A 23,363-nucleotide genomic window follows, 5' to 3' on the forward strand; every position below is an offset into this window, starting at 1 on the left:
CAAGTCCATAAACCTCACAATGTGGCCACTTCAGTGTGCTGTCATCAACATTGATGAAGTGAAGAGCAGTCCTTTCATTGTTGCTCTGTATTCTGGAGCAAAGAAACCAGAGGATTTGGAGTTTTTGCGTGATTTTATGGAGGAGCTGCAAGAACTGATGGACACAGGCTTTAATGGGAAGAGAATTATCCTCAAAAACATCATATGTGATGCACCAGCTACAGAATGTGTTAAACAGTTCTCATAAAGGTTATAAAGCTCTTATTAATTTTCTGAAAATAACAAATGTATATAATAAAATATAGGTAAGAAGGATTTTTTTTTTTTTTTATTAGCATTTTCCTTGATATCATCGCCTCACACTCCATCCCAGTAGGTGGCGGAATATGCACCAAAAGCTGGTTTGCCAACCGCCATTAAACATCAAAAGAAGAAGAAGAATGGGAGCGAGCGCTCAGAGATACTGCCCTCTATAGTGAACGGCGGGAATTACACGTCTCTACAGAAACGGTGCAAAATATATACCGCCATTCGGATTGAAAATAAATAACGTATTTCATTAAAATCATGCAAGTTTGCAAATTGTACTTTCCCAAGGTGAGTGCAAGCCAGTAACAGTTTGAGGTACTTGTTATGGTTCGTTTTTATTTCGTGCATACAGCCCTTAGCTGCTGTTTTTGTCATTCAATTCCCCGCGAATGACGTTCTGCACGCACTGTATCCCCCAAGAAGAATTAGCTACAAAGCGCGTTTGATTTTGTAAAGAGGTGTAATTCGGCGTTGAGATGTTGCAGGCTAATTGTATAGTTCTATCTGTGTATATCTGTAGAGCATGCTAAATCTGCAGCATCCATTGCAATGCTTTTTATTAGCATTTGTTAGATTATTTTCACGCTTTTTTATACTTTCGACTAAAACTAAATGACGATTAATCTTTAGATTACCCTGGTGTTGCGTTTTAATTGTTGTGAAACGGCGTTTATTTAAACGTTTTAGTGAAGTGCAACGGTAAGTGGCCAGGCCTATCAAAATCGGTAAGCATGAGCAGGCTTGCTTTTTTCTGCCTCTATTGTTGCTACATTTGAAACGTAGGCTGTGTATAACGAATACTTTAACACAACTTAAAAACGAAAGCGGTGCAGCAATTTTAGAAAACAGCTGAGTTTTCTAAGGAGAAATTAGTTTTCTCATTTAAATATGCATGAACTCACTCGCTCACTCACAGTTGTATGTGATTGGTTGCATGCTGTACGTGATTTGAAAAGATTTCCGCTTTTTGACCAAGTATAAAGTTATAATCACGGTTGCCAAGTTTTTAGAAAGGCTATCTTTGTATTTATGATGGTTTTACACAAAGTAAAAAGTACTTAAAATAAATTACAGATTAAAGACGCTTTTAAACATATTATTACGTTCCCCTAATGTCATATATCAAGAAATGTTCAGTATTTAAACATCAAATTTGTTGTTATGTGTTATTGTTTAAATAATAATAATATTAATAACAATAATTTAAAACAATAAATTTTGTTACTGTATTGAATATTGTGCTTTACTGTGTACATTATATTTCAATTTCATGCGTCCTAGAAAATAAAGTGAAGAGTTTGTTTTTGATGCTAGTTTATTTTTTTTAATTTCATCCAAAATGTACCCAAATATAAAATTACACAGTACAAAGATAATTCCATTTTAGAACTGCATTACAGAATTGTATTTTGTTTTGAAACATCACTGAATTTTATATTATTTATTTGAAATAATTAAAAGAGCAGTTTCATATCTGTCCTTCTATTGTTTAAGGTCGAAGTTGATATGGGATTTTAAAAGTAATTAGTAGTAAGTAATGCAATACTTTTTAGAGAAAGTATTATGTACAGTAATATAATTACACTGTTAATTACTTTTTAGAATAACTTACCTGACAGTGCTTATATAGTAGGGCTGCTCGATTATGGCAAAAATCATAATCACGATAATTTTGGTCAATATTGTAATAACAATTATTTAACACAATTATGAGTGGGCCACATGACCAAAGCTTTATACAAGTAATTTATTTAAAGATAGCGATATATATCAAATATATATTTTCTGTAAATAAGGTTGCTATGACATCTATTTTAAAGAGATTTAGAGAAATTTCACAATTCTCAATACCACTGCAGAATACTAGGGTAACTAATATTATTAAAAAACAAATAAAAGTTCTCAAAAGTTATTGAAAATAATTAAATGGTCATTAACTGTGTTTAAGTTTTTTGTGCAAGTCTGAAGTATTCATCTTAACAGCCTACTACAGAAATTGAATAATTGAATGTAAAATAAAACAGGATACTGTAATTCACTGTAAGAATTCAACTTTCTTTGTTTCTTATTAAAGCTACAAAAGTCCTTCAGTCAAGAGCAGTGAGTGATTTTGTCTTTGTCTTTTGTTGTTTGATTAATATTAAGCACACAGTCAGCAGCAGGAATATTAGCCTGCTGCCACTTTAAGAGCCGCACAGATCCACTTTACTGTTACGCTTGTATTTTCATTCTCAACTGTTTACGATCACTTATTACATAAGCAATGAGGGTTTATTGCATGTATTTGACCGTTTAGGCACGCACCTTAAGCTAAAAGTTGACTTTACACGTCTGTGTTCTGTTCCGTCTCTGAGCGCATGCACAAAAAGCCTCTTGAGGAACAGCGCAAGTTCTCTTTCGTGCTTTTTAAAAACATGAATAAATCAAATAAACTTTAATAAATAAAGCACGTCCCATTTTGCGAAAGTCATGTTAACAAGATTTTACTGATTTGCACGTGAAATTGGGCTTTTATGGAGGAGCAAAAGCGCACAGCTGGAAAGGGGGTGGAATGGGGTGTAATACTTGTTTTATCGCGATTATTGTATTTTAATAATCGTTGGAGGCCAAAATCGAAACTGTATTTTGATTAATTGCACAGCTCTAGCTCATAGGGCCCTAAACATGACAGCATATGTAAATATAACATTTTATGATTTATTTCTGAATTGAAAACATTTGAACTCGTGCTATGCCACTAATGTTGTTTGTTTGCTTTCTTTTTTTAGGAGATACTAAAAAATTACAAAGACGTTGGTAACATTTATTAAATTTAACATTGGCAGAGGAATCATCTGGCGCCTACAAAATGCTTGGACCTCAAGAAACAAGTTCTACTGGAAGTCCTAAAACATACAGCTGTGTGGCATGCTCAGCTACTTTTCACAGTTTGGCATCACTCCTGGTGCACCAGCCGTCTCATGCAAGTGAAGTCTCTCAACAGCCAGAATCAGCACTACCTACTTGTGTCAGCTGTGGAAGCTTTTTTGCGAGCAAAGATCTCCTTGAAAAACACCAATGTATAATGTTGCCCACTCCAGCATCTCCAGCCCACACCTACATATGTGACTGTGGCGAGGAGTTTAGTGGTTTTACAGCTCTTGAGGACCACAAAAAACAACATGGTTCAGAAAACGAGGTCAAATCAGATTTGGAGAGTATTCCAGTTGTGCCAGATGGCAAAACAGACTCCAGCCATCCTGTCTCAGACCAAGTTTTTCACAGTCTTTCACCATCCCATTCAAATGAAAAACCCCTTGCACAAAGTCCACCTCCTACTTCAAACACTGACATCAAGGAGAATGAATCCACTGCAGATGTGGACAGCAACATCTTGAAGCCATCTGAATCCCACCCTGTGACCGAAGAGCAAGTGCAGTTACCTGAGAAGGACAGTGACGCTTTAAAAACCCCCAACGTGGTAAAGCATTCTGTGCAAGACCATGAGAAATCACCAGAATCTGGCGAAGATTCAGCTGCATTTAATAAGAAATCAATCCTGAAGATGCTAGCATCTGCCTACATGAGTCATAGACAACCCGTCCAAATGAAACAGAGGAACTTGCCCCCCAGAAAAGCTTCACCGAGAGCACCAATGCAATCTGCGATCACCATGACGATATCAAAACCCAAGCCACTGGAGAATCAATCAAAGATTAAAAAAGACACAGTGGTCGGTGTGAAAACTGCAAAAATGTTGCCTAAGAAGGGCAAGATTATATCCGTGACGCAAACTCTCTGTCCTGTGGTGATTCTTGAGACTCGGCAAAAACTTTTTGGCCGGGACAACGTGGAAGGCAGACATCAGTGCAGACTCTGCCGTAGGGTTTTCCAGGACATAGACACCTTGATAATGCATCATGCCCTGCATAAAAAAGAAAGAGTTAAATTTTGTCTTTGTTGTCAACAATTTGTGATAACTCTAATCTCCGTCCCCGAAAGCCATGTCTGCTCTGATGGATTTTCTAGAAACCATCAACCTTTGATGGGAAAAATGTCTCTGAAACCAATCAGCCCTACAGCTCAAGAGGCAGAAAAAATGTTCTACTGTTCTTTATGCAAGCGTGGATACACACGGATGCGCAGCCTCAAAAAGCACAACTGTCCATGTAAAGCTTCTCTGAAATCCTCGGCCACTGTAGGCACCTGCAGTAATGTCAAACTCCAAAACTTGGAGGAGTGCAATAGAGCTGTCCCAAACTCAAAAACAAATCAAATGTCAACACAGCATAAAAATATTGGCGTAGGCACAGAGCCGATAAAGATTGAGGAACAGAACATAGAACTTCCTATTGGCAAGAAAGATCAGATTGGGTTGAAGATGCAGCTGAAGGATCAGTTGAATCCCACAGAAACCCTTGAGTCCATCTTTGCCAGTGTTTCTAACTCCAAACCAACTGAATCAACTGAAAACTCTGTTGGAGTACCAGCCGACATGGTTGGAATAAAACAAGAGGAAAGAGATAAATTGGTTGAAAAGCAGTGGACCATGCCTTTGGATGATGCTGAAATTGATGTACTAATAGATGTGGATCAGAAGGACTCGGATGAGGACGATTTGACAGACCTGGCTAGAGACGACTGTGATGAAGGTGAGGATGTTGTCATTGTAGAGCCTCGTGAGGACAAGGAAATGTCAGCTGTACCTAGTAATGGCTTTCAGGTGCATGTGACTAATAAAGGCTTGAAGCGGTTTGTTTGCAACGGGTGCCAGAGAAGCTATTCCCGCGTATTTACTCTAAAGGAGCACCTGAAGATTTGCGGGACAAGAAAGTTAAAGCCGCAAAATTTTACGTCATCTATGGCTGGGCCAATTAAAACGTTTCCATGTCCTAATTGTGGTAAGTTCTTTAGCCGCAAAGACAATATGAATATCCATCGAAAGAAGTGCCATGCAACAAACACTAATTCAGCAGTAAGTAACAGAACTGTGGAGTCTAAAACACCTGCAACTCAGGAAAACTTATTCGTCCTGTCACCATCTATGGAAAACCAAACAGTCCGACAAGAAAGCACTCAGAATACTAGCAGCAACAGAAACTGGGGGATTATGTCACTTCCATCTGTGCTTCCAAGAAGAGTGACGTGCGAATGCGGAGCCTCGTTCACGTGTCCACGACTTCTCTTCGAACATCTGCAACAACATGCGCAGGAGTCCTATATTTGTCCACACTGTGGTGAGAACTTGCAGTCGTGGATGGACTTCGAGGCACATCAGCAATTGCACAACCAATCTCAAAGCTCTACAAGTGAGCAAAGAGCTTCCCAGCAACAACCTCATACATTTTCCCAAGCATTACCATCACACGCTCCGACTCGGCCGCAACAGTCTTCAGGTTTTTCTGAGCATAACATAAAAGCACAACCGCCTGCACTCTTGGCACCTCAACATTTGAACCAGAGGCCATTTCCTGAGACATTGACTTGCCATAAATGCAAAAAGAAGTTCAGTCTCCGCAGTTCCTTGTCAAGACACATACGGTTGCGTTGTACTGGCGATACTGCAGGTCAGAAGAAACACACCTGCTCTCGTTGTGGTACAACATTCCAAAGCCCATTGACGCTTAAAGTTCACATTCAAAGCAATACCTGTAAACCTGCATTTAAACCGATTCGGTGCCCGGTGTGTGTGCGTTGGTTCAGTTGTCTAGATGGGCTCAAGAGACACCTGGTCTCACACAGCAGGCAATCCGTCTTGACATGTCAGATTTGTGACCAGAACTGTCCAACCCCTCAGGCACTTGAGGAGCATAAAAGAAACGTTCATAGAGTCAACAGCAAAATGATGCCAGCGGAGAATGCACAGGAACAAACCAATCCATCTACTCCATTTCAATGTCACATTTGCCTTCGCTATTATCCAAAGCTTCAATCCCTGAAGGATCACTTGAGGAAAGTTCATCGGCCTAAACAGCCAAAACAAACTAATCTGGGAACCGTGGAACCAGTCCGTTCTGGACCGTTTCAGTGTCAGATATGTGACCGCTCCTATCCTAACATAAAATCCTTGAAAAATCACAGAAGAAGAGTGCATCATATTGTGGGTGGTGTGTTTCTGCCATCAAAAGGAATTGAGCAAAACATCACTCCCAATCAGTTTCAGTGTCACATTTGCCCACGCAGCTATCCAGATGAACAGTCCCTCCGAAACCACAGAAGGAGGGTCCATCATATAGTGGAAGGTCTTGAGCTGTCGAGGGGAATCACTCAACACAATCTATACAAGTGTCAGATTTGCCAGCGCAGCTATCCTGACGTAGTGTCCCTTAAAAATCATAGGAGGAGGGTTCATCGCATATTAGGGCCAGTGCCTGAAACTACACCACCACCACCACCACCACCAACAACAACAACAACAACAAATAATGACACAGAAGATGCTCTAGAGCAGAAACCGATACCTTTCCTGTGAACGGTGTCCATGCATTCATAAAAGGTGGATCTGCTGCTTGCCTTTATTGCTGGGTATGCAATCAAAATGTTGAAATGTTGAAAAAGAAGTCATAAGGCAGCACCTGTTAAGTACATTATAGCATTATAGTAAAACAAAATTGAATAGCTAAAAAGATTCATATCTGATCAGTAGTGTACCAGTTTGTTTGTTTTTTGTCTTGTTAATGTCATTGTTCAGCTTCCTCTGTATTTCATTGATGTTGCCTTAATTTAATTCATCTATTGAATACAGTTTTTTTTTTTCAATACAAACAGAAAGATTTTTGGTGAATGCACTGTATAAATGTAAAATAGAACAGTTGATGGCTGTTTTTAAGGTAGCCAATATGTATTGTTAGTGAACTGTAAATACATTTTGATGTAAACATGTCCTGCATTGCATCAATAAACACAATAGTGACGCCTTTCCAAGTCTCCCGTAGACCAATAACAGGTGTGGTCATGCACACATGTTCATTTAAGATTAAACTTTGAGTGCGTTATACTGTGCTAAATGTTGCTAGTAATAGTAAAACTGGCTGGACAAATCTAAATGATGAAGATTGATTTGGTGAGCTGATTAAGTACTACAGCTGATGGAGGACTGAACGAATAAATGCATTAATTGCTAAAGGCAGGAAGCTCAGTCAACAAATTAAATTAAATCTGCATCTGATACAAAGCCTTGGGAGGGACACAAAAATGTCAGAATTGTTTTTCAACTATCATACGTGGTAGGAGTTCTGTAGTGCTTGTGTAAAGATTATTTCGGCAACTGTTTACAAGTTTATATATGTTAAATTAGTTAATGCAATAGCAAACATGAAAAACAATGAACAATATTTTTACATTTTGCAAGGATAATATTCATTTATATATACTAATACATTTTTAACATACAAATGAATGTAAATTAATATTGATGCATTATATGTATTCGAAACAAACAATTAACAATGATATTTATAATTTTACATTAACTTTGATTAATACATTATGTAAATATTGTTCATTGTTAGTTTGTGATGCCTGCTAATGAATCAACATGATGCTCATTTCTGTGTAAATGTAATGCAGCATCACATCAGCCCTAATCTTCCCGTTGTCTTGACATGCACAGTAAATGTAATGGCTTATCATTTATGGTTTCATATTTTTCATTTATAAATTCATACTTTCATGTATAAGTTCTTGTTTAATTTTAAACCATTTCTGCAGTTGTAATTTTTGTTTAACTTGTGCAGTGTCAAAACACTTTGTTTTCTGAAACATATAAATTATATATATATAAAATATTTTTTAACTGTTAATAAAACCGAATAAAATTCATACCCATACCCAGCCTTTATATGCAATTGATGGTATGACATACATGTTGCGCGTTAAATGTTAAATGCAGTAAACTAGAATGATTTAACATTTATTTATTTGCAAATTGGGTGATTGCCTTCACACAGCCACAGATCCAGAAAGATCATGTCGAAGAGGCTTTTATCGGAAACGGAAACGGAAACTCCGTTTGTTTAGTCCTAAACCGTAGTTCATTGCTGCTAAAAAGAAAGAGCATGAAAGGTTGGTGTATACTGCCTTGCTTTGTTTTGCTTTTTTTCCTCATGTACTTTCTATCAGATAAAGGCAGGATCTAATTTTATGCAGTCGAGCAAACAATGGGCAATTTTGCATAAGTGGTGTTCTTAAAAATAAATGTTGAGGTTTTGAAATGTTGATTCTATAGGTCCAGCGTCGGGTAGCGTTGAATTAACCCACAAACACATTAATCCTGATATGTATAAATACGCACATTTCGCTTTTCAGAATAAACTCAGTCTTAAAGGACAAGTTGTGCTGTGTTGATAGATGCAGGGCTCACTGTAACAGAGCATGCATAAAGCATTACAGAAACGTGCATTGTTGATGGCAGGAATGGCCTATGCAGAGCGCCATCACATGAAAAACATTTTTACCCGAGTTGATGTGCGTTTGCAGTCTGAATTGAACACCATGAAATCAAACTACTGGAAAAGAACTAACAAATACAGAGGCAATGAATAGAGAACCCTTCTGTATTTTTTTATTAATTAATTATTTAAAAAAAAAAATTGTAGTTCGATTCACTAACGAATGACTCTTATGAACCGGTTCTTTGAATGAACCACTGGCGGAATGATAGAAACATGTGAAACATAAACGCATCTATAAAAAATAATCATGAAGTATTCAGCTACTCATTATTATTATGAAAATTCTAAATTTGGCTATTACTGACAATATGCATTTATGGATATTTTAACATAAATAATCAAAAATCATAATACAGCAATACTATTTCACCCCAATACAAATTATTGTACATGGGGTAACAGCTTTTTAAAAAATATACCAATAAAGTCAAAATTATGTGGCAATAAATGTAAATGTATATCAACCATGTTTACATTATGATCACGTATATGTACATATATGATAATATTCTTTTGTAAAACTGTTTTGTATGTTTATATTGATGCTGTTTATTGTTATGTACTTTCTCAATTATGTACTATACCTGTCTATATTAATAAATTAATCTCTCCACTTGGATAACAGGTGAAGCAGCTGCTTAGCATTAGATGCAATATATCTTATAAGAGGTTGTCTTATCTTTGATTCTTTTCCCCCTCTGTATAGTTTCAGCTTGAGTTGGGGGAAACTCAGGCACCAGCAGGCAATTCGTACATCATGCTTGAAGGAGAGGCCAAGAAGCAAGAAACCAACTCTGATGAGGCCGATACCAAGGAACAATCAGTGAAGAGAGGAATGGGGGAATTAATTTCAAAAGGTCTGGCATTAAGTTCCCAGAACAGAAGTGTGGAGGAACCATCGCCTGTAGCCACTAATGTCCTTCCTACCCAACTCCTTGCCCTGTAATGCTGAGGAAAAAGAGAGCGGAAAAGGCTCCTGTGAAGCAGATGTAGATACATTTCCACAGCAATTAAACTCTGATTTTACCCCTGTCAACAAGGCTGATATGGATGCACAGAAATATTCGGAAGACCGTGAGACAAATTCTCATGGTCTTTCCAGCACCACAGATAATGAACCAAAATCACTGCTGCTTAATGAAGAATTAAATGAACCACAAATCGACACTCAGATGTCTGTTACAACAGATGAAATCTCAAGTAGTCAGTGTGAAAGAGAGTCTGACAGGAATTACTCAACTGTCCAAACATCTGAGGAAGCTGTCTGTGATACATCCTGCCCTAATAAAAGTAATAGCCAATGCGAAGAATATTCTGACCAAAAAATCCATGAGGACACTGCAGATGTGAACGTTTCTGACACTGAAAATCAAGGACCCTTGCCTTCTGACTCATTAAACGCAAAAAATGTAACATTGGATGATGCCTTTGTAGATTATTTACCTGAGAAAACACAGGAGGCAAATTCAGAGAATAATAACCAAATACCTTCGACCGAAGCCAATGCTGAGGCAAGCAGTATGGAAATCACAGAAAGCAAACGTGGATATCCTTCCTTTTCTCGCGGACGGCCACGCAAAGAAAAACGGATTATCAAATGTGAATATTGCGGACGCCCTTTCAATCATGCCTCTGCGTATATCATTCATCTGCGTGTCCACACAGGTGAGAAGCCCTTCACCTGCCAGGATTGTGGCAAAACCTTCGCTCAACTCTCCAACCTTCGATCCCACAGCAATGTCCATAAATCCAAAAGTAGGAAACACGCGCACAGATACCAAGATAGAGCCACACCTGAGAAAATTGTGGATGAGAACAAAGTAATCATGACTGACAAACTGGAAAGTGACTGTCATAGTAATCAAATCACCCCTAAAAGGAGGAGGGGGCGAGGAAGAGGGAAAGGGAAACCCCATACATGTCCGATCTGTGGCAAAGCCTTTTGCTACAAGTCTGTCCTCAAAATCCATCTTCGTATTCACAGTGGAGAAAAACCATACTCTTGTAAGGTGTGCGGCAAATCATTTACTCAAGCGTGCACTGCACGTGTCCATGAGAAAGTACATTGGTCCATTAAACCTTTCTTATGTACAAAATGTGGTAAGGGATTTTCTCAGATTGGGCCATTAAAAGTGCACACTTGTGAGGGTAAAAAACACCCACATACCACCTTGAAAGATATGGAATTTGAAGGTGTTATCCGCTTCAGGTGTCACCTTTGCAAAAAGTGCTTTGGCACCAGAGATGAGTATGAATTACATTTGCAAGGACACACTAATACCCAGCGTTACAGTTGTGACCGCTGCAAGCAGACGTTTAGTTTTCTCTCAGAGCTACATACTCACAACAAGCATTGCATTTCCATGCGGCTTACAAAAGCAAAGTCTTCTGGTTACAGTTCCCCTCGCAGATTACAACCCAAAAGCTCCTTGAAAAGAAGAACTCCTCAAAAAATGCGGAGTGCAAGTCCAGTAAAATCTCCTCCAAAAGATTTTTCTTTTCCGAGGAAGCTCAAAAAATGCTCCTCTTTACTTGCTTGCCCACTTCAGGTCATGGCCACCACTGTTTATGACTCTCAGAATAACCTCTATTCAGTCAGTCAGCCCATCAAATCCAGCTATTTCGTAACTCAACTGAACAGTACTCACCAGAAATCAGATCCAAGAAAGTACTTCTGCCCACAATGCGGACGAATATTCCAGCACTTAGGAAGGCTGAGAGCCCATATGCTCACTCATTCACGGGGTCAAAGCTTTACATGTATTGATTGCAACAGGATGTTTAAAAACTGGACCAAATTTTGGATTCATCAGCGGCTGCATAGACAGAAAAGAGGGCGCTTTTTTTGTCCCAAGTGCGGTCAAGGGTTTCGATTTGTGGGATTGTACAATGAACATCTGCAGAAGCATCCAGAACTTAATGCTCACGCTTGTCCCTTCTGTCCTCACACGTTCTCAAATGCACAAAAGTTGAGGAATCACCAGCAAGAGTGGCACCGCTCAACGATGCCCTTTATTTGTGATATTTGTGGAAAAGGTTTTGAAAGTGTGATTATTCTTAAGCGACATGGAGTTGTTCACTGCACAAATGATCCGATGGAGACGCATTACACCATTGATCCGCAGTCTGCTGTTCATCCTTATGAATGCGGTGCATGCAGTGCCAGTTTTGAGAACTTGGACTTGCTTTTCCACCATCAGCTCCGCCACAAGCCTGTAGATAAAGGCTCAAAAGCAATGAAAGGCCAGCTACTTATGACTGAGGAACGTCGATCTCACCATCTCCAGCATCAATGCTATGATTACAGTATTTATGATAATCAAATGCAAGAGAAGCCCCTCTCGTTCCCCCATTCAAATGGAGGAGAAATGCCTCGTCGGTTGTCACACTTTAGTCCCTCAAACTTACATCCATCACAAAAGCCAAAACGAAACACTGAAGCCCCAAGCACCACCACAACTAATTCTCAGAGTAATGAGGGGCAAATGGTTAAAAAACACACTAAGGACAGTTTTTCAGCAATTGAAGAATTAAATGGTTCAAGACAGTCACCGTCCATATTGAAGGCAGAAGACACAACTGGTAACTTAATTTGCACTGAATGTAATGCTTGTTTTTCCAACCTTATAGAACTGCATGGACATTACTTGGAACATGCCAGAGGAGAAATATGAATATTCTGTAAATGTTCTCTTTTTTCAGTGAGTGTGTGATGAACATTTGTATGGGAATCACATACTTCTGAAACTTGTGAAAATGTTGTGTATATGAATATTGGTTTTTATGTGATATCGACATCACTAATGTGCTGACACCCAATTTTGTTTATATATATATATATATATATATATATAATTCAAATAGAAATTTCCTGTTATGGACAGTATTGTTTTATTTAGCGATCCTGTTGTTGAGTTAGATATCTGTTAGTGTTGGTGCTGTAATTGAAATTTTATTGGAAGATGTTGCTGTTAACAGATTAAACATCTTGTCTGGCATTGCTCATGTCTTATTCGTTAAGAGAAAATTGTCAAGGATGTTCAAAGATGGCATTAGGACATTTTTCCCCAAAAATACTATGTCATTTAGCAAAGAGGTTTTAATATTTCACCACATACTACTCGTATAACGGTTTGGATTCAAAACTAAATTAATGGTGTTTAATTAATAGTGAAACATATCTCATAGAACTTCTGCTTATATTAAAAATTACGAATAATACTGTGAAACATCTTCAATGTTTGTACTTAGATGTTTATTTTGGCTTGCCAACTGATATAGCAACATGCCATGATTATGGCCTCAAAAAGACTGTGGGAGCTTAGTTGGAGTTGATGGTGTTTCTGATCCAGGTGGTGAAGTTGCAGACCTTGGCATAGACACCAGGTTTGTTCTTCTGGGCACAGCCGTAACCCCAGGACACAATACCCTGCAGCTGGTTGTTGCACACCACTGGGCCACCAGAGTCACCCTGCAAAGCAGAAGTGTTTCAAATAAGTCAATAATTGCTTTAAACAAAAAAAGGATGTTTATATCTATTAGCATGACATTAACGCTGTAACTAGCAGTGATCCTACCTGGCAGGAGTCCTTGCCTCCCTCCATAAAGCCAGCACAGAACATGTTGGAGGTGATCTGACCAGGGTAGGCATTTCTGCAGGTAGTGTCACTCAGGATAGGAGCCCACAGGCACATCAGACGGCTGGGGTAGTTGCCTAGGAAAACATCAAGTGCCCACTAGGTGAGTTTGCATGTGTTCACTGTGTTATTCTAAGATTGCCTAATGATTTATGCACAAAGTGTTATGCATGAAGTACGCACTTCCGGAGGCGCTCATGTTTCCCCATCCAGAGATCAGGCAGTTGGTACCAGATGAAGCACAGCTTGAAGGCAGAGAAATGGTCTGAACGTAGCTGTTCAGAGTGGCGGTGCTGGCCAGCTTGATCAGCATGACGTCATTGTCCAGAGTATTGCTGTTGTAACTGGGGTGTCTAATGACTGTTTCGGAGTTGATGAACTGCTCGGTGCCCTCAGTGACGTCAATGTTGTGCTCACCCAGACGCACCTGGACACGTCTGAGAATAGAGACAAGTAAGTTAAATTACTTTTAACATCTTTCTGCATTTAATTTTTATTTAGATACATATGTTAGAATCTTGACTACAATGAAGCTACTGAACATTTCTACCCCAATAGCAGGGCATATTGTCACACTCTACACTACTGTTCAAACATTTGCAGTCAGTAAGCTGAATTTTAAGCAGTTGTTACTCCAGTCTTCAGTGTCACATGATTCTTCAGAAATCATTTTAATTTGCTGATTTGGTGCTCAAGAAACATTGTTATTATTATCAATTTTTCAAAACAGTTGTGCTGCTTAATATTTTTGTGGGAACTTTTTTTTCAGGATTCTTTGATGAATAGAACGTTCAAAATAACAGCATTTATTTGAAATAGAATCTATTGGAACATAATCAGTGTCTTTACTGTCACCTTTTTATAAATGTAATACATCCTTGCTAAATTAAAAAAAGTATTAATTTATTTTGAAAAAATCTTACTGACTTCAAACATTTGAATGTAGTGGGAACTTGCCTTACTTTTTTTTTTTTTTTTAATAGCTTTCAGAGAAATTTAAAGGGTTAAAAAAAGAAGCACCAAACAATTTATAACATAAAATGTTAAAAGTAACAGAAAATACCAATCTTCCTTCATTATATGGTAAAAATCATTAAACGAAAATATTATTAATTCAAATCTAAAGAACTTTGTGCAGCTGAATTCAAAACCTTATAGTTACTGAGATATAATTATTTTGACAACTTCCCCATGTGACAAATAGTTCCAGTCTTCCCAATATATATGCACATGGGGAAAAAAAAACATATTTCACTTACGACTTGTAACAGTGAGCAGCAGACACAACCCATCGGTTGGTGATCAGAGAGCCACCGCAAAAGTGGTAGCCACTGTTCAGAGAAACCTGGTATTGAACACCATTCTTAGTACACTCAAATCCGCCGACGATCTTATCATCCTCATCCAGAGGAGCGGCGTCTGGGAAAACATAGTTTTATTGTCACATCACGTATTTTACAAAAATAATTGAACAGAGCAGTAACCACTTGGAATTAAAATAGATTCAAAGTATATTCTGCTGTACATGATGAATTTCTGTTTAGAAAACCCCAAAAACCTTAAGTGATCTATATTAAGTCCAGTCTAAATTCTCCCTGCCCCGTTTACTTACAAGCCACAGCGAACAGAGCCAGAAGAATGAGAGTCTTCATGTTGAAGCTGCTAAGTGGTGTTCTGAAGGTTTTAAGACCCACCTTTTATACTCTGTCTACTCCACAGCTCTAGATAATTTTCAAGGGCATACATACATTTGGTTCATTACATAAGCAAGCAGTGTGTGACTCCAACATGTGCTTTAACGTAATGTACAGATTATCTTTCTAGCACGTTACTGCAAATCATTTTTGTATGGTTATGAAGAAACTATATTCACAAATCATTAATTAATGGATGTTTCTTGTTATTTTTCTAAGGAGTTATTTGCAGCAATTATTTAAAAAGGGGAAATTTTGGTTACATAATTGTCACGAGAAGTAAATATTAATATGTGACCCTGGACCACAAAACCAGTCTTAAGTGTCATTTTTTTCAAATTGAGATTTATACATCATCTGAAAGCAGAATAAATAATCTTTCCATTGATGTAGTCAGTGTAGATGTGGTTTGTTAGGACAGGACAATATTTGGCCAAGATACAACTATTTGAATATCTGGAATCGGAGGGTGCAAAAAAAATCTAAATATTGAGAAAATCGCCTTTAAAGTTGTCCAAATGATGTCCTTAGCAATGCATATTACTTATCAAAAATGAAGTTTTTATATATCTATGGTAGGAAATTTACAAAATATCTTCATGGAACATGATGAATGGATGAATGAATGAATTATGCATTTATATAGCGCTTTCTTGTGTATTGCTATACACCCAGAGCGCTTTACAATCATGTGGCGAGGGGGGGGGGTCTCTCCTCAACCACCACCAGTGTGCAGCATCCACCTGGATGATGCGACGGCAGCCACAGGACAACAGCGCCAGTGCGCTCACCACACACCAGCTACAGGTGGAGAGGAGAGAGAGTCATAGAGCCAATCAAGTGGATTATTAGGAGGCCATGATTGACAAGGGCCAGGGCCAATGATCTTTACTTAACATTCTAATGATTTTTAGCATAAAAGAAAAATCTATACTTTTGACCCATACAATGTATTTTTGGCTATTGCTACAAATATATCCCAGCGACTTAAGACTGGTTTTGTGCTCCAGGGTCACATATGTGTTCCTTAAAGAAAAATGTTCTTGTTAAAGCATGTTTAGGTACTAATAAAAACATATTTATTTATTTATCATTTTGTCATGACAAGCTCTTGAAATTTGAAGAAAAGGCACTTAATTGTAATCAGATTTAAGTCTTGACTAATGTTGCATATATATATATATATATATATATATATGTGTGTGTGTGTGTGTGTGTTAAAATCATTGCTTATGTTAAATTAGTTTAAATTACATAATGTGATTGCCTGTACAGTCTATGGTGTTTCACTTTAAAAAGCTCTTTTATTATTTTTAAACGAAGTGATGCAAAAATGCCAATTTATTTCAAACTGTAGACACCATTTCAAGTTGCACTAATGTGAGACGTGAGCACATTTCATTGAAAGCGGGCACTGATGAATATCTCTTTCTGACTACATTATTTCCCCTTGATTATAAAAAAAAAAAAAAAGCTGTGAAATCTTGGCTGATAGTAACCTGTGACTTTAAAAAAACATGACATGGGAAAATATTCAACTGAATCAACATGTGGCAGCTAAACCGTCCGTGGTGTCTCCGGAGAATGATGCTATCTTCTATCAAACCATTTTGAAATGTTTAATCAGACATTTTACACAGACACAATACAGAATAACACTGCTGCACAGTTGTGAGCAGCAGATTGTCCATTTGCAAGCTAATAGCTCATTTGCAGCTCATGTCCCTGGTTAAGCTTTTACTAAAACCGAAGGAAATCTAAGGTTAATATTTTTTTTAACCCTTTGAGGCATGGTGTCAGCTACGGTGGACAGATCTTTAAAATTCATTTTTAAGCATTGTTACAATTACAATCCAAATTACCTTTCACCCTTTTTCATAATTCTATGTGACTGTCCTCTTTACATTTCTGTTTACTTATGAAAATTCATGTACATATATTTATTTACATAAAAATAAATATCAATTTAAACAAATAAATGAACACTTATGTGTGATTTATATATATAAATTCAACATGGTTAAGGAAAGTGAAGTACTAAGTACCTCTAGAATATCTACCACCTTGTGTTCTAGGAGATACAGACAGGTAATGACACTTTTATTAAGATATTAATTATTTATACTGGACATCACATTACGTTAGAAAGACGTCACTTTTAAAATGCATATTTTAAAAAGTTATGGCCACCAAGTGAACAATTAAACATTTTACATACAAAGGAGGTGGACAGAAACAACACTTTACAAAAAAAGTTACTTGTTGGCACTATGTGAGGTGAAATCACAGATAAATCATTAGCTCGTGTGGGAGCCTACAGGTGGCAAATGAAGGCTATGCAAGCCTGAATCTGTTTTTCCTTTGTTTTACCTTATTATTTTATAGACTTTATTGTCTGCCTCTGCCTTTATTGTCTTTGCAAAAAGATTTTGTACTCATATAAATCAATATCACCTTGTTAAGGAAACCAGGCTAGTTGCCACATGCACCTGGACATTGTCACAAGGGATATCTCTCAGTTTTTAGTTAAAAGTCCAGGTGCATAAATAGGCCAGCTATATAAGGGAGGTTGATTTTAACCATAGGCATCCTGAGAAATTTTCACACTCCGGTGAGAGCAAGTAATAATAAAAGTAGTCCAAGCCATTGCATGTTTTTTCTTTATAATGTGAGAACTGGAAAAAGCTATATTATTCTAATCAAGTGCATCATACATTTTTCCCTACTGTTTCTCATTTAGACAACATAGACAGCTACTTTTATTTCCACTTATTCTTTATTCTTATTACTACTACTTATTTTATGCACTGACATTTGTGGAAGATAAATATAAGTATTCACATAACTGTGCAAGCCCTGAGTTCTCCAGAAGACTTATGTGGTAACATCTGGAATCGTACAAGATTAAAGGGGTCATATGATGCTATTTAAATTTTTCCTTTCTCTTTGAAGTGTTACAAGCTCTTGGTGCATAAAGAAGATCTGTAAAGTTGCAAAGACTAAAGTCTCAAATCCAAAGAGATATTAATTTTAAAAGTTAAGAGTCAACCACGCCTACCTAAAACGGCTCATTCTAACACGCCCCCACATGTCTACGTCACGATGTGAGAAGATTTGCATAACGTAGGCGTGGTTGACTCTTAACTTTTATAAAGAATATCTCTTTGGATTTGAGACTTTAGTCTTTGCAACTTTACAGATCTTCTTTATGCACCAAGAGCTTGTAACACTCCAAAGAGAGAGGAAAAATTGAAATCGCATCATATGACCCCTTTAAGAACAAAACAGCTACTAGGCTAAATCTAGGTTAGCACAAAGCCTGCTTTTTGTTTCACCACCATTTCAAAACACAATGTTTAATATAAAACTATTATTTAGTGTTTTATCGTTTGAAAAGTTCAGGCAAACTTGTAGGCCTTATGCACCTCACAGCACTTTTTGAATTGTAGACCTATTCCCTTTATTTCGGTTTTTATTTTTAATTAATTTTTTTTTTTTTTAGCAAGATGACAAAAGACTTGAGTTTTTAAATATACTGTCGACGCTTAAATTTGTAAAATATCACTTTCAAAGTTTCAGACACAGCCACACGGCAAATATCTGTGTGATGTCATATTCCTGCGACGATTTGGGTTCTGTGTACATGTAGGACTTTAAGAGGTTAGCTTTGCATCTATGCACTTAAATCATTTTAGCATTATGTTTTAAACTCTCTAGCCAATTGTCACAGTACGGTGTGAGCACGGATTATTTTTTTTTCCAAAACTAGATCCTTCTCGTAATGCAGGCTCGTCGCATATATGACTTTTACACGAACAGCAGTATTTGCTTGAGAAGAGCTAGTGGCGGCTAACGTAATTTATGCGGAATGCGCATCCATTGCGGATGTGGTGCAGAATATATGCGCATTGCTGCGACACAGGTAATTTTGGCCTTTATATTTAAAATTCCCTTAATTAAACAATTAGTTAAATGTGAATCCAAGTATATTATCCATGCATTCTTTGTTTTTATTTCTCGCCCTCTCCTCTGTAGCCTCGGATCTTTACATGTCATTGCTAGAGTTACTGTCAATTAGCATGTTTGCATGTAATGAATGATACAAATACATAATGTCAGACATAACCGAATTCCAGAAGAACATCTCCGAGTTTTGCTTTTGGACGGAAGCCACAGGTTTTGGTTTTCTTGGTCTAATAAGATACAGACAACAAAACATCGCAATAATTGCGTAGAATCAGTGTAAATGAACACAGTTCCTTTCTAAAATGACACGTTAACCTATTGTTGTTCCGTAGCAAATATCTATTTTCTGTGGCTGTGTATTACTGAGCCCATTATTAAGGCTGTTCTTGTTAGACATCACAATGAAGCAATGAACGCCTTGCCATGGAACAGCATGGTGGCTTTTCACCCTGCTTGTGAATGGCACGCTGTCCACCAGTCACAATGGTGTGTCTGTAATCCACAACATATCCATGACTGAATACTACGAGGAGGGGGGGTTGCTGTATGAGCACTCACCTCCCATGCACATCAAAGTGGAGTCTCCCGAGGGTCCCTTTGGAGGCGGGGTTTCAGAGGACGGTTTCCCCAGGGAAGATGACGACTCGGAGGGCAGTTGTGACCACCAGAATGGCGGGTTGCCTAGCAGCCTGCCCTTTAATGTTGTGGTTGTGCATCCTAACATAGTCGCACCTGGAATGTCTTCAGATGAACTCATCCCAATCGAACAAAGTAAGTCTTAGATGGTAGAAAGTCTTTAATATGCAATTTTAATTTACTGAAATATTACTGCTAACATTACAGTAATATTTAAAGGTGCACTCTGTTATTGTTCCCTCATTACTAAAGTTTTACAAATCTAGAAATTAACAGTACATGTAAAATATTTAAAATCATGTACACCCACATAAGATGAGGGCTTTAGTCAAGGTAGTAGCATAAAGTGTTGAGATCATATACTACTTAGCTTTTCTCAGTAACATCCTGATATTGGATGACTTCTACTTCTAATCGTGGGTGACTGCAAACATCCTGTTTATGGGTTGTTGACACACTTTTACAACTTTTACTCTTTAAATAAATGAAATGTTTCAATTTCAAAAACCAAATTTAAAAATATCTAGTTAGTGTAACCGTATGATGATTGTAATAGTCAAGATCATTTTTCAGTTTCAAGTTTTTTTTATTATTTTAAATATTGGAAATTTTCACTATATTACAATATTTTTTACTTAAAAATATATTTTATGAATTTATAAAATTGCATAAAAATTTCTTTTTTTGAAAATTATGATATGTACACCTACGGTGAATAGAAGTTGTATAGAAGTGTATATATAACATGTATGGTACCACAATGTATATAAAAAATGGCATTTTAGTGACGTGACATATGGCCAAGTATGGTGACCCATACTAGGAATTAGTGCTCTGCATTTAACCCATCCTAAGTGCACACACACAGCAGTGAACACACACCCGGAGCAGTGGGCAGCCATTTTTATGCTGCGGCGCCCAGGGAGCAGTTGGGGGTTCGGTGCCTTGCTCAAGGGCACCTCAGTCGTGGTATTGAAGGTGGAAGAGTACATTCACTCCCCCCACTTATAAAAACCTGGCATTTGCATTTTAAACCAGATGTAGTTTTTTTTTTTTTTTTTTCAAAAATGTATGGAACTACCATGAATACAAAAATTACATTTTATAAAAATTTGCATTTGAAGTAGATTGAAATAGATTTTGAAGATTATTGAAGTCGATTTTTAAAAATGAAATTTGTTATATTTTTTTTTTCAAAAAGGAAACCACCATGAATACAAAAATGACATTTTCTATAAAATTTGCATTTTGAACTAGATTTTAAATTATTTCTCCTTTTCATCATCCCAGATATCCTTGTCTGCCATTGACCCTTGAAAAGTGTCATCAGTAACAGAAAATTTTACTTTGATGCTGCATTCATGCTGCTATATGTCAGTATTAGCCCAAAAGACCATTAGTGCCATATTGACCATTGCAACAAAAGCCAAAAAATGTACTTGGTGCACTTTTGAATAGAAATGCAAAAACTAGTTTTGTGTTATATAAATATTTGCCTTTTATTTAAAGACAGGGGTGTGTCTTCAGCATTAGCTGCAGGAGGTGTAGGGAAAAGGAAGAGCCGCTTTAGCGGGGCAGAACTGGAGGTCTTGGTATCAGAGGTGACTCGGTGTGAGGGGGAGCTGTTCGGTCCAGCAGGGAGGCTCCGGCGCCGAGAAAGAGAGCGCATTTGGGCTGGCATACTTGAGCATGTCAATGCTGTGTCTAGAGTACCTCGGACTCTGAGAGAAGTGAAGAAACGCTGGGATGACCTGAAGAGACGTAATGGTGGTAGACTGGCTGATGCGAGGCACCGCACCTGCTACCTGCCATCAAGCAGAGGGGCTGCAATTTTGGGAAGGCCGACCCAAGTCAGTCCCAGGCTCCAGCAATCTCGTCAAAAGCAGAGCACCAGAGGAAAAGCCAGTTTCATGTGTTTGTCAGACACTGATCCAGGTAACCTTTTTGGGTGTGGATTGATCCCACAAATCTGATTCTACAGTAAAGTCTGAGAGTATTGAAAGCTTATGTATATGTTTTCACTCTTTCAGTTACAGTTGGAGATAGTTCTGAAAGAGATGGTTTCGAAAAGGACGATGAAGCTGGTGAGCAAGAAGGTGAAGATGGAGATGATTGTGAGGGTGTGGAGAACAGCATGGAGGATAAACTGGGTTTGGGCTTGGGTCTGGGAGTAGTACCACCTCCAACATCAGAACGCTGGCTACCTCCTTCACCCCTTTACAGTGCCCCGTTCCTAAACGGCACCCCTCAACCAAGCCCAGAACCATCTTTAGGGACCCACCAGGGCCCACTGGAGCCCCCTCAACCACACACTTCCTGGCTGGAAGATGAACTTCGTGGGCTGGGAGAAGCAGCCATGAAGCTTGGAGATCGCATGGAGCAGAACCTGCGCGAGTTTGGAGAAGGCTTCAGACGTGATATGCAGACGCTTGTGGCTTCACAAGAGGCCCTTACAAGTAGCTTGCAGCAGAATAATGTACTTTTGCAACGTTTGTTGGGTCTACTTGAGATGCAGCATCAGCCGCCTCAGCAGCAATTTCCAGAACAACAACTTCAGCAACCTGCACAGCATCAACAGCAACAGGAACCTCCACAACAGCAGCCTTATGAACCAATGTTATTGCCACAGGAGCAGCCACAGCTAGAGCAGCAAATCCCAGCAACTGTTCCGCCTCTGCCACCACCTCCAGATATTTTAGATGGTACTCGGCACACTGAACCACCGAATGACATAAATGGAGTAACTCAACAGCCACGCCGTGGCAGAACAGTAGACCTCAGACGAAGACGCAGACGTTGATGTTACTGTGAGATGTGGACAAATGAACTGTATTCGGTTACAGTAAATTTATTTATTTAAGCAATGTTTTATAAGGTTAACTAGTTGCAGATTGTGCCATGTCATATTGCAGCCACATTTTATGTTATGCCTGTCACAGATATATAATAAAGTGTATAATAGGTATACCAAAAAGCTCAAAGCTATATCTAAATCGACTTCTCCACTCTTGTTGCTGATAGTAAATTACTGACATTTTATGGATCTGCTTGCTTAAATTTATATATAACTGCAAGTTTAGAAAAAAAGGCAGGCTTAAAAACTATTCAGTATTCATGCTGTGGCAAAATAAACATTCATTTTTATTGTTTGATTGAGGTACAGAATATCAGTGCAAAATGACATTTTACTTTTGCTACTATCGCTGTTTAAGAAACATCTAAATGCTGTTTTAAGCGACATGACATCGCATAGAATCTCTGCAGTTCCTTGGAAATAAATGCAGTTATCGGAATTGCTGGCTAATGTAGAGATCTAAGGTCACCTGGTCACTCTGCATGCAATGCAAGATAGCCAAACTGAAATATACTATTTTGCAAACTTTTCATCATGTTAACAAAAAGCACTTGTACTTGGAAAAATGTCTGCATATGAGTTTTAATAAAAGCAATCAATATATTTATCATCTTTTTTTTCTTTTTCGACTTTTTTCAGCTGTTTTTAACATAATAGGAAATGTTTGTTTTTTTTCTTTTAGCACGAATCAGTATATTAGAAAGATTTCTGCAAATTAGAATAATTTCTTAAGGATCACGTGACATATTCCATCACAGGTATAAGTTACATTGAAATGAAAACAGTTGTTTTAAATTGTAATATTTCACAATTGTATTATTTTACTGTGTTTGAT

General features: G+C 37.8%; 3 protein-coding genes and 1 pseudogene across 6 annotated transcripts; 3 read left to right on the forward strand and 1 right to left on the reverse strand.

Moving 5' to 3' along the window:
• Window positions 1–489: 489 nt before the first annotated feature.
• Window positions 490–7,494, forward strand: LOC107723558 (uncharacterized). Of its 2 annotated transcripts, none has more exons than XM_016532244.1 (2): window positions 490–597; window positions 3,078–7,494. In XM_016532244.1, exon 2 carries the CDS (start codon window positions 3,158–3,160, stop codon window positions 6,758–6,760), a length of 3,603 nt encoding a protein of 1,200 aa, XP_016387730.1. In that variant the 5' UTR covers window positions 490–597; window positions 3,078–3,157; the 3' UTR covers window positions 6,761–7,494. The 2 variants fall into 2 exon arrangements, with proteins under 2 accessions (XP_016387730.1, XP_016387731.1); XM_016532245.1 differs by lacking the exon at window positions 490–597 and adding an exon at window positions 921–1,034.
• Window positions 7,495–8,285: 791 nt separating this feature from the next.
• On the forward strand, window positions 8,286–12,577 carry LOC107723505 (zinc finger protein 135-like; annotated as a pseudogene).
• Window positions 12,578–12,974: 397 nt separating this feature from the next.
• On the reverse strand, window positions 12,975–15,034 carry LOC107723506 (trypsin-3-like). The gene is made up of 5 exons (XM_016532168.1): window positions 14,991–15,034; window positions 14,638–14,797; window positions 13,562–13,815; window positions 13,319–13,455; window positions 12,975–13,212 (listed from the first exon to the last, which is right to left on the reverse strand). The coding sequence occupies exons 1-5, from the start codon at window positions 15,028–15,030 to the stop codon at window positions 13,063–13,065; spliced, it is 741 nt and encodes a 246-aa protein (XP_016387654.1). The 5' UTR covers window positions 15,031–15,034; the 3' UTR covers window positions 12,975–13,062.
• A 3,663-nt stretch (window positions 15,035–18,697) lies between these two features.
• LOC107723563 (myb-related transcription factor, partner of profilin-like) lies at window positions 18,698–23,115 on the forward strand. 3 transcript variants are annotated; one of them, XM_016532253.1, is made up of 4 exons: window positions 18,698–18,994; window positions 19,108–19,809; window positions 21,184–21,609; window positions 21,705–23,115. In XM_016532253.1, the coding sequence occupies exons 2-4, from the start codon at window positions 19,551–19,553 to the stop codon at window positions 22,472–22,474; spliced, it is 1,455 nt and encodes a 484-aa protein (XP_016387739.1). In that variant the 5' UTR covers window positions 18,698–18,994; window positions 19,108–19,550; the 3' UTR covers window positions 22,475–23,115. The 3 variants fall into 3 exon arrangements, with proteins under 3 accessions (XP_016387739.1, XP_016387741.1, XP_016387740.1); XM_016532255.1 differs by having other exon boundaries at window positions 21,711–23,115; XM_016532254.1 differs by having other exon boundaries at window positions 19,371–19,809.
• Window positions 23,116–23,363: the final 248 nt, after the last annotated feature.

Source organism: Sinocyclocheilus rhinocerous, unplaced genomic scaffold, assembly GCF_001515625.1.
Source record: "Sinocyclocheilus rhinocerous isolate Xijiao unplaced genomic scaffold, SAMN03320098_v1.1 scaffold241, whole genome shotgun sequence".
In the NCBI taxonomy this organism is placed as follows: Eukaryota; Metazoa; Chordata; class Actinopteri; order Cypriniformes; family Cyprinidae; genus Sinocyclocheilus; species Sinocyclocheilus rhinocerous.

Excerpts from the sequence above, each read along its gene's own strand:
- LOC107723558 (XM_016532244.1), top strand. The coding sequence starts at position 3,158 with ATGCTTGGACCTCAAGAAACAAGTTCTACTGGAAGTCCTAAAACATAC.
- LOC107723506 (XM_016532168.1), bottom strand. The coding sequence starts at position 15,030 with ATGAAGACTCTCATTCTTCTGGCTCTGTTCGCTGTGGCTT. Across the intron at positions 14,798-14,990 it reads GGCTCTGTTCGCTGTGGCTT|ACGCCGCTCCTCTGGATGAG; the intron begins GTAAGTAAACGG and ends ATGTTTTCCCAG. Across the intron at positions 13,456-13,561 it reads AAACATGAGCGCCTCCGGAA|GCAACTACCCCAGCCGTCTG; the intron begins GTGCGTACTTCA and ends ATGTTTTCCTAG.
- LOC107723563 (XM_016532253.1), top strand. The coding sequence starts at position 19,551 with ATGACTGAATACTACGAGGAGGGGGGGTTGCTGTATGAGCACTCACCT. Across the intron at positions 19,810-21,183 it reads ACTCATCCCAATCGAACAAA|ACAGGGGTGTGTCTTCAGCA; the intron begins GTAAGTCTTAGA and ends TTTTATTTAAAG. Across the intron at positions 21,610-21,704 it reads TTTGTCAGACACTGATCCAG|TTACAGTTGGAGATAGTTCT; the intron begins GTAACCTTTTTG and ends TCACTCTTTCAG.